At 37.3% G+C, this 9,578-nt stretch overlaps 1 protein-coding gene across 1 annotated transcript; it reads left to right on the top strand.

The window, feature by feature from the left end:
* The first annotated feature begins 2,317 nt into the window (after positions 1-2,317).
* On the top strand, positions 2,318-9,569 carry LOC102976677 (protein arginine methyltransferase NDUFAF7, mitochondrial). The gene is made up of 6 exons (XM_024129530.3): positions 2,318-2,526; positions 3,327-3,385; positions 4,082-4,192; positions 6,741-6,884; positions 8,463-8,636; positions 9,166-9,569. The coding sequence occupies exons 1-6, from the start codon at positions 2,460-2,462 to the stop codon at positions 9,379-9,381; spliced, it is 771 nt and encodes a 256-aa protein (XP_023985298.1). The 5' UTR covers positions 2,318-2,459; the 3' UTR covers positions 9,382-9,569.
* Positions 9,570-9,578: the final 9 nt, after the last annotated feature.

The following is a 9,578-nucleotide window of genomic DNA, read 5'->3' as shown; positions in this document are numbered from 1 at the left end:
AACTCTCATGTACTGCTTGTAAGTATATTTTGGTACAACCCGTATGAATAGCTACTGGGCATTATCTACTAAGATCAAAGTTACTTACATTGTATGTTGCAAAATAAATTGTGAGTTTATTTTGTGTGTACCTGACAAATCTGTAAAAAAATGCATATTCAATTTAAAGAAATTTAAATTTCTTGATGCTATATGATTTCTGCTTGAAATTAAGAATTGAAGGATTTTTTTTTTCAAAGAAAATTTACAAATATCTGACAAATAAGAATCCTTATTATATTGTATGTTTTTGGTGGTGGGGGTAACCCACTGATTTATGTTTCCAGGGCTCTCTTTTGTATCTTTTTAAATTGGCAAAGTCATTTGAATATAAAATATTTAATAAGATTCTCAAACAATATTTTGTTTCAAGAACTTTAAAAATTAAGCCCAAAGCGTTTTTTCTTAAAAAAATTTTTTTTAATTGAAGTATAGTTGATTTACAGTGTTTCAGGTGTACAGCAAAGTGAATATATATATTTTTTCAGATTATTTTCCATTATAGGTTATTATAAGATATTGAATATAGTTTCTTGAGACATACAGTAGGTCCTTGTTGTTTATTTTATATATAGTAGTGTTTATTTGTTAATCCCAAATTCCTAATCCCTGTCCCCCATAATCTATTCTTTATGCTTGGCTTTTGGAAAGAAAATGCTTGGCTTTATCATTCTCCTGCGTAAACATCTTTGGCAGCTACCCTCTGTCTTATCAGTACAAGATGTTCACAACCAGACTTGTTTCTGTGCTCTACCTTGGACTCTGTGCTCCAAACTATACTCACAGCTCTTAAAATATCTAAAGGATGCTTCCCTAGATCAAGTCCTGAGAACTCTTAAAAAGCCAAAGAATTTAAAGGAATGTAAAGAAAATAGCCAAAGGTGTAATTACAGACTTTATTTTTGATCATATTTCTGAAGGATTTTTATCTTGGGAAGAAGTTTTTCCATGTATAGTTTCATCTCAGAACTAAATTTGGAAAAGTTGTCTTGTCCTAATCAGTCTGTACCTGCATATTCAGGTCTCAAAAGTAGGAGGCAAATCACCAGTGAGTATTAAATTCAAATGAAAAAAATATTGATGTACTTTATGCAATTGGCATTGAATTTTTAGCATTAAAATATTGATAAAACATTAGTATATTTTTTTATCATGTTTACAGTAGCAAAAAAATGTGTGTGGCTAAGAAGAAATTGAAAATGGGAAAGAATCTCAGAGTTAAACTGTCAAGTAATTAGTGCCATTCAAATCTGATTTCTTGTGGATACAGTCTGATCATCTCATGGGTGAGATTATTTTGAAGGCATAGCAGCTTTTTCTTTTTCTTTTTTTCTTTATTTTTTTCAAGCTATTGCCACAGCCTCCTGCTGCTCAAATCACTTGAGATACAGCAGTTTGACTTTCCACATCACTTTCTAGGGCCCTACTTGCTATATCAGTGGCTAGTCAATGATCTTCTTTGGGATACTCTCTTCATAGCAGCTTTTTATTTTATTTTTAAAAATTTATTTATTTATTTATTTTGGGCTGTGTTGGGTCTTCGTTTCCGTGCGAGAGCTTCTCTAGTTGCGGCAAGCGGGGGCCACTTTTCATCGCGGTGCACGGGCCTCTCACTATCACGGCATCTCTTGTTGCGGAGCACAGGCTCCAGACGCGCAGGCTCAGTAATTGTGGCTCACAGGCCTAGTTGCTCTGCGGCATGTGGGATCTTCCCAGACCAGGGCTCGAACTCGTGTCCCCTGCATTGGCAGGCAGATTCTCAACCACTGCACCACCAGGGAAGCCCCCATAGCAGCTTTTTAAAATCAAGCCTAGCTCTTTACCCATGAACTTGCTGTGTGGCCCCAGGTGTGATGTGTATAATAATTTTCAGGTCTTATAAGTAATAAATCTCTGTTTTTTCAAAGTTAAAAAAATCAAGGCTATATACATTTTATTTCTTTGGTCTTTTTTTAGACTCCCTAATCTGAATCATTGTTTTTATTGGATGCTAAAGCTTTTATTTTCATTTGTTAGTCATAATTCTAGTTTTTTATCAGTAGGAAACCAAATTGTACTGTGTACTATGTACTGTTCATTTCTTACATGGACTACGTTTAATAACTCGAGTAGGTTATGATTCTCATAGACTGCTGGAGAGTGACTTGTGTGAGGTTCTCTGAAACCAATTATTACTTTTGCTGTGACATGAGCAAATTATTGAGGTAAATGGTTAGAAAACCTAAAATCTACTCAACAAGGTTTTGCCAATTTCTTCTTCTTTTTATATTTAGGTGTTCAGTCAGCTTGCATCTGTGCTGAAAAACTGTGACATTTCAATACATCTGGTAGAGGTGAGCCAAAAATTAAGTGAGATTCAAGCATTAACGTTGACTGAAGAGAAGGTCCTATTAGAGCGAAATGCTGGATCCCCAGTATATATGAAAGGTGTCACGAAGTCTGGAATTCCAATTTCCTGGTACCGAGATCTGCAAGATGTTCCAAAAGGTAATTATTTTACATTGATCGCAACCCCTCACCATAGTGATAGGTGACCACAACCTCGTAGAGCAATGTAGTAGATTGAGTTAGGGCTGCCAAGTCCCTTACCTATAGAGAACAGCATTGTGTTAGAAAATAATTTCATGTGGTGTTGCAAAAACCAAAGCAAACCAAAACCAAAACATGGATCTCGGTTGTACTTTTTATTTTTTCCCTACCCCTCAGATAGTACTGATGATGAAGTAGCCCAAGGCAGTGGGGCCCGAAGGAAGCAGTGTTAGTAGATGAGTTTACTTTAATTATCTCATCTTTTGATCATCCTTACTTGCCTAAAGGCAAGCAAGGGGTGGTGGGAGAATCCCTTCACTCCTCAAGAATGTTATATTGATGAGCCCCAGCTCAAACCTAAAGTGGTGGTCTGACCTTGGCCAAGGCACCACAGCCATTCCTGGCCTTAACCATCTTGGATGATTTTAGGAAATTCAAATCCTCTTCCAGCTAACAAATTTGAGTTCTGATTTCTTTTGGGCCTGGTGATGAATAAAACATTAAACTGATAACTGGGATATTTCAGCTCTCTGACCCTCTATGTGGAAAATGGGAATAGTAATAATTGTTCCTATGTATGTTCTGCACAGTAGGTTTGCCATGAAGAGGTGGGTGATTCTGTGGAAGTTATAATTATGGAAGCATCACAAGTTCCATTACGAAGAACTATGCATTTTCTATTTGTTAATGTTCAAAACAACCAATTTATTGCCTTGAAAATGCTGAAATGTTAACTTTTTTCTTCTGTTTTTAAATAGAGTACAGCTTTTATCTTGCACATGAATTTTTCGATGTTCTTCCTGTGCATAAGTTTCAGGTATTGATGGGAAAGAAGTCACATTTATAATTGAATAACAAAGGGCCTTATGTTGTAAGAATAAGCATTTATGGTGTTTAATTATTACTTGTTGAAGTTAGCTATATTTGGAAGTTTGATGAATATAAATAATTGAAAGGCAAAAGTGAAATATTAAGAATTCTTAATTCTTAGAATATTAAGGATTCTTAATTCTTCTGGGATAAAGATGTATGAGAATGTAAGATAGTAAATGACTATAGTGCAATGAAGGATTATTTTTTAGCGAATATTTTTAAATTCCAAAAATTAAAAATTTTCTTCATTCTTTCTGTGAGGAGATTTGAGATTTGGTGGTAATGCACATGTACTGGTAACTTGTAGGGCTAAGAGTATATGTTATTATGTAGTAATTTGTTGGCAGAACCTTCTGATTAGTCCTCCTAAGTCTGTTTTCCATTTTGGGGGCACTTTCCATGTTGCTTATTTCCTTCTCCATTTCTTATCTAAACAGCATTAATAGTTTGCATCTATCATTCTACTCATACTGTTCAAAGGAAATGAAGTAATGCCTTTAAATAATTTAAGTGGTAAAGTGCTCTGTAAATGTTAGTTATCTATGATAACTTATCTATATGATAAGAGGAGAAGTTATTTTGGTAGAGGCAATTTTGAGAACTTGCAAAAATTTGTTTTTATGTGTTATTTTGTGTTTAGAAAACACCACACGGATGGCGAGAAGTACTCATTGATATTGATCCACAGGTTTCTGATAAACTGAGATTTGTTTTGGCGCCTTGTGCCACCCCAGCAGAAGCCTTCATACAAGTAGGAATAATTTTTTTTTTCTTACTTTATTGCCAACCAAATCTTCAGTCTTATTTTCTGAGTTAGTATTTTAGAGTTCCTTGTAACATGAAAGGTGCTTTTTAATTAATAGTGAAAATGCACAGGATTTAGAGTCAGGAGACTGGGTTCAAATAATTTCTTAGCTGTGTGACATTAATGTAATAAGAAAGTAAGTGCTTAATTAGCAAGTCCCTGACTGTCTCTGTTTACCTCAGTCCTCTATCAAATGGTGACAATATTGTCTACTTGACAGGAAGTTATGTATCTGTGAAAACAATGTAGTACAGTGTAACATAACAATAACAATATTTATTGAATATTTTGTATGTATTACTTTTTTTTTTTAATTTATTTTTGGCTGCACTGGGTCTTCATTGCTGTGCGCCGGCTTTCTCTAGTTGCAGCGAGTGGGGGCTCCTCTTCGTTGCGGTGCACAGGCTTCTCATTGCGGTGGCTTCTCTTGTTGCAGAGCACAGGCTCTAGGTGTGCGGGCTTCAGTAGTTGTGGCACGCAGGCTCAGTAGTTGTGGCTCGTGGGCTCTAGAGCACAGGCTCAGTAGTTGTGGCAAACAGGCTTAGCTGCTCCACGGCATGTGGGATCTTCCCGGACCCGGGCTTGAACCCGTGTCCCCTGCATTGGCAGGTGGATTGTTAACCACTGCACCACCAGGGAAGCCCCTATTACTCTATTTTCTCATTTAATTCTCAAAACTATTATTAGGTAAGTTTTATTATCACTCTTGTTGGGCTACTGTTAGAGCATGCCTTTTTTCTCATGCTTCCACCCAAATTAAAATTTGATTACTTCTTCTTTCTATTGTCCTCAAGGAATAATTGCAAGAGCCTATGTATCTTCGGTTTGAGTTTAAACGTTCAGAAAACCTGTACTTCTCAGGAATGTTTGGGCTTTAGATTGCCTGTTTTATTCCCTTTTTTTTGAGCTCAGAAAAAGATGATTTCTACTTTCTGGACCATAACTAAGACTTTCTGCCTTAGAAGTTATCGATTTTAAAAGCAGAAGAATTTTTAAATGTAAACCTATGAATTAAGTTTTCATTGCAAAGCATAAGTTTAAAATATCAGCCTAAGTGCTTGTGAGCATTTCTACTTTTTCATACTCTGGCTAATTTTACCTGAGTGAGAAACAAATTCATAAAGCTACTGAGAGCTAACTTACCCCGAGAGTTGATTGTTTTTAGGTCTTCACTTGAACAGTGTACACTTATGAGAAAGGGAGTGATGATTTCCCTCTCGTTTGGATGGAGCAAATGGTAATGGAATCTCTTGTCTTGAAGAGCAGTCTAGGATATTAAGAATGTCAGCATGGAACGCTGAGTCGTGTCACCTTATGCCTGAAGCAGCTGACCCCAGGGTTTATATAGTCAAACCACAGTAATTTATTTAATAGCACTGGAGGCTTAGTGGTTTATTATTTCATTTAATTCTCACAATAAGCCTAGTATATGAAATAGACTGTGAAAGGTTAAGTAACTTGTCTCTAGTAAGCAGTAGATGAGGTGAGACTCAAGGGCTGAGTCTGCCTGACTCTGTACCTCTTAGACCTGTGCCATTATAGGCAGAGACATCAGAGCAGGTCAGTACTTCACTTGTAATAGGTGTTAGGAGGGAGCAAAAGTTAACGTACGTTTGCACAATGAGGAAAAAAATTTTTTCATTATCACAGGAATTAGTGAAATTTCATATCTGCTAGTCCCGTTGGCAAGAATTACTATTTATTGTCAATACACGTTTTAAGCTAGTATGTACTTCTTGAGGACCCTTAGTTAATAGTTGAACATCTTGGGAAATTAGGGCTTCAGGTACATTGACACTAGTTTATAAGCCGATATTGCTAGATATAGGGCATATCGTTGGGGTACCTTTTCCCGCAAAAGAAGGCAGATATACTTGCTTTAATAGGGTCTGTTCTGTTATATTGGATTTATATCATTTGTTCTACCAGCACAACTTTTTAGTGTCTCTTATGTGTCAGACAGTGTTCTAGGCAGACAAAAATTCCTTTTCCATGCTTTCAACCCAGTGGAATATATTTATATGAGTTATGATACAGAAGTAAAATCACCGTAAATATAATGATAATGTTCTTAGCCATCTGGAGGGTTGAGAGGGCATATGCCTTTTTATAAAAGGCATTAAAATTAAAATATCTTTGTAAACTGAATGGATAACATCAGAGAACCAAGGAGTTCTGTGTAATAGAAAGGATGTCATGTGAAAAGTTGAGTATAGACAACATATTCATATTGAGAAGGAATTTTTTTTAATTTAAAACAGAATTTTTTTAAAAAAATTTTTTGGGTGTGCTACATGTGGGACTTTAGTTCCCTGACCAGGGATCGAACACGCGCCCCCTGCAGTGGAAGCGTGGTGTTCCAACCACTGGACCACCAGGGAAGCCCTGAGAAGGAATTTATTTTTATTGTAACTAAGAAATGCTCATTGTAGAAAAACCCTAAGGAAACAGGTCTTTTGAATGATGTATTTTGATTCAACTGTTCCCTTACTAGTGTGATGAAACAAGGGATCACGTGGAAGTGTGTCCTGATGCTGGTGTTATTATTCAGGAACTTTCTCAACGCATTTCACTAACTGGAGGTGCTGCCCTGATTGCTGATTATGGTCATGATGGAACTAAGACAGATACCTTCAGAGTATGTATAATTCAGTCACATGATTTATCAGAATTTAACTGGTACAATTTACTTACAGTTGACATTTGTTACGTTTGAAGCTCATTGAAGATCTTTATCTTATTTTGGTTTCTACAGAGCTTAGCACTGTTGTATTACATTATTTTATAATTAATCCATGTTATTATAATTACCCTTAACCCTGTATCTTACTGTCCACCTCTCCTTTGAACAGGGTCTGGATTGTCTGCATTATTCCTTAAGTTGCAGAACCTAGGTTTGCATAGATCCTAGTAAGCATCTGAATAATTCAAATTGAAAGATTTTCTTAAAAGTTCTTAAAAATTTCCCCTCCTTCATTTAAAAAAAATTGTTACTTTTTATAGATTTGATCTAGCTACTGTAATCATTCAAACTTTTTCTGTCATATTTTCAACACGTTTTTTCCTTTCCAGATGTATTGTTTCATCCTTCCTAAACATCCTTTCTTATGCTCTTGGAACAGGGGTCCCCAACCCCTGGGCCTCAGACCATTAGTGGTCCTCGGCCTGTTAGGAACGGGGCCGCACAGCAGGAGGTGAGAGGCGGGCAAATGAGCAAAGCCTCGTCCGGTCCGCTGCTCCCCGTCGCTCCCATTACCACATGAACCATCCCCAAAATTGTCTTCCACGAAAGCGGTCCCTGGTGCCAAAAAGGGTGGGGACTGCTGTCTTGGAATATGATCAATTCTGTTCAATATGCTTTAATTAATGTATACTGAAATACATTTAACTAGATGTTATTAAGTCATTTTCTAGATCAGTGTTTCTCAATTTCTGACTTTATTTTTTTAAAGAAAAACCTGGAGAGCTTTCTTTTTCTTTAAGCACTGATTCTCTAGGCTTATCTCCAGGATTCTGATTTGCTAGGTCTGGGTTAGAGTCCAGTAACATGTTCTCAGGTGATTTTTTTTTTTTTTAATAATCTTTATTGGAGTAGAGTTGCTTTGCTCTCAGGTGATTCTGATGCATATAGTTGATGGATACACTTTGTAAAACACCATCTAGGTTCCGGTAACCTGAATTCATCTGGAGAATTCTCTCTTCTACTTCATCACCATGGGCATTAATGAAAATTTTTTTTTTTTTTTTTTTTTTTTGTGGTACGCGGGCCTCCCTCCGCTGCGGCCTCTCCCGTTGCGGGGCACAGGCTCCGCACAGGCTCCCGGACGCGCAGGCCAGCGGCCATGGCTCACGGGCCCAGCCGCTCCGCGGCATGTGGGATCCTCCCAGACCGGGGCGCGAACTCGGTTCCCCTGCATCGGCAGGCGGACGCGCAACCACTGCGCCACCAGGGAAGTCCCATTAATGAAAATTTTAAACAACTGTCAAAGGCAGCATTTTCAGGCACTATAACATAGCACTTTATAGTGGGTTTTCCACATAGCATCTCATTTGAAGAAAGGGTGCTGTCTGGTAAGAGTTTGTAAACCACTGATTTAGGCTATATTTTCCTTTTTAACAGTTATGTAAAATGTACTAAAATGATAGCATTTCTTTAATCTTGATAATGATAACCATAAAAGTACAAAAACTCATCATTTAAAATATTATGTTCAAGGGGTTTTGTGGCCACAGGCTTCATGATGTCTTAATTGCCCCGGGAACAGCAGACCTCACAGCTGACGTGGACTTCAGTTACTTGAGCAGAATGTCCCAGGGGAAAGTAGCTTCTCTGGGTCCAATAAAACAGCAAACATTTTTAAGAAATATGGGCATTGATGTCCGGCTGAAGGTAATGATTTATGTTATTTCACTGTTATTAAATATTTTAATTTCATACTATTTCAATAAATATTTTAAGTTCACTTGGCCTTAATGCTCTTGTCGTTAGTCAGATCCTTGGTGTTCCAGTCTTTTCAGTAGTATAGGGTTCAGTGTAACCAGACAACCTGGGGGTGGAGCAGCCTGGTAAGTTTCATGCATCTCTCTTGAGGTAAAATGAAGACTTCCAAATAATATTCATGTTTGTTAAGAAAACCTGACTGCCTGTATGAGTATGAATTTTACAACTGTTTTGAAGACATCTTAACCCTTCAGTGTAGATCAAACCACCTGGGAATATTTGCTAAACATACAAATCCACAGGTTTGGGTCACAGCAACCTGTGTCTTTAATAAACACACCATGATTCTAAGGTAGATGACCAGAAATTACACTTTAAGCACTGTTTTATTGAATAGCTAATAGTCATTAGTATTGCTGCAAATAACTAGGAATCCTTTCTCCTGGTTATTTTCACTAAGAAATCTTTTTCTTTTCAGGTTCTTTTAGATAAATCAGATGAGCCATCACTGAGGCAGCAGTTACTTCAGGGCTATGATATGTTAATGAATCCTACGAAGATGGGAGAAAGATTTAACTTTTTTGCCTTGATACCTCATCAGAGACTTCATGGTAGAAATCATCAGATGAATGCATGTCAGTCAAAACCCTCTCCATCACCTGTGGCTGGGTTTGGTGAACTTGCTTGGCGGTGATACTTCAGTTTGGACTTTTTACTCCCAAGTTGGCCTAAGAAACTAGAATAAAGGGAACACATTTTATATATCACAGGTAAAATAAGTATTAAAATATTTTATCTCTTCACAGCCAATAAAAATAGCCCATACAGGGCTTCCCTGGTGGCGCAGTGGTTGAGAGTCTGCCTGCCGATGCAGGGGACGCGGGTTCGTGC

Source organism: Physeter macrocephalus, chromosome 21 (genome assembly GCF_002837175.3).
Source record: "Physeter macrocephalus isolate SW-GA chromosome 21, ASM283717v5, whole genome shotgun sequence".
Lineage (NCBI taxonomy): Eukaryota > Metazoa > Chordata > Mammalia > Artiodactyla > Physeteridae > Physeter > Physeter macrocephalus.
The sequence above is the reverse complement of the archived record's forward strand: the minus strand, read 5'-3'. Positions and strand labels throughout refer to the sequence as shown.

Excerpts from the sequence above, each read along its gene's own strand:
- LOC102976677 (XM_024129530.3), top strand. The coding sequence starts at position 2,460 with ATGAAAGGTGTCACGAAGTCTGGAATTCCAATTTCCTGGTACCGAGAT. Across the intron at positions 2,527-3,326 it reads TCTGCAAGATGTTCCAAAAG|AGTACAGCTTTTATCTTGCA; the intron begins GTAATTATTTTA and ends GTTTTTAAATAG. Across the intron at positions 8,637-9,165 it reads GCATTGATGTCCGGCTGAAG|GTTCTTTTAGATAAATCAGA; the intron begins GTAATGATTTAT and ends TTTTCTTTTCAG.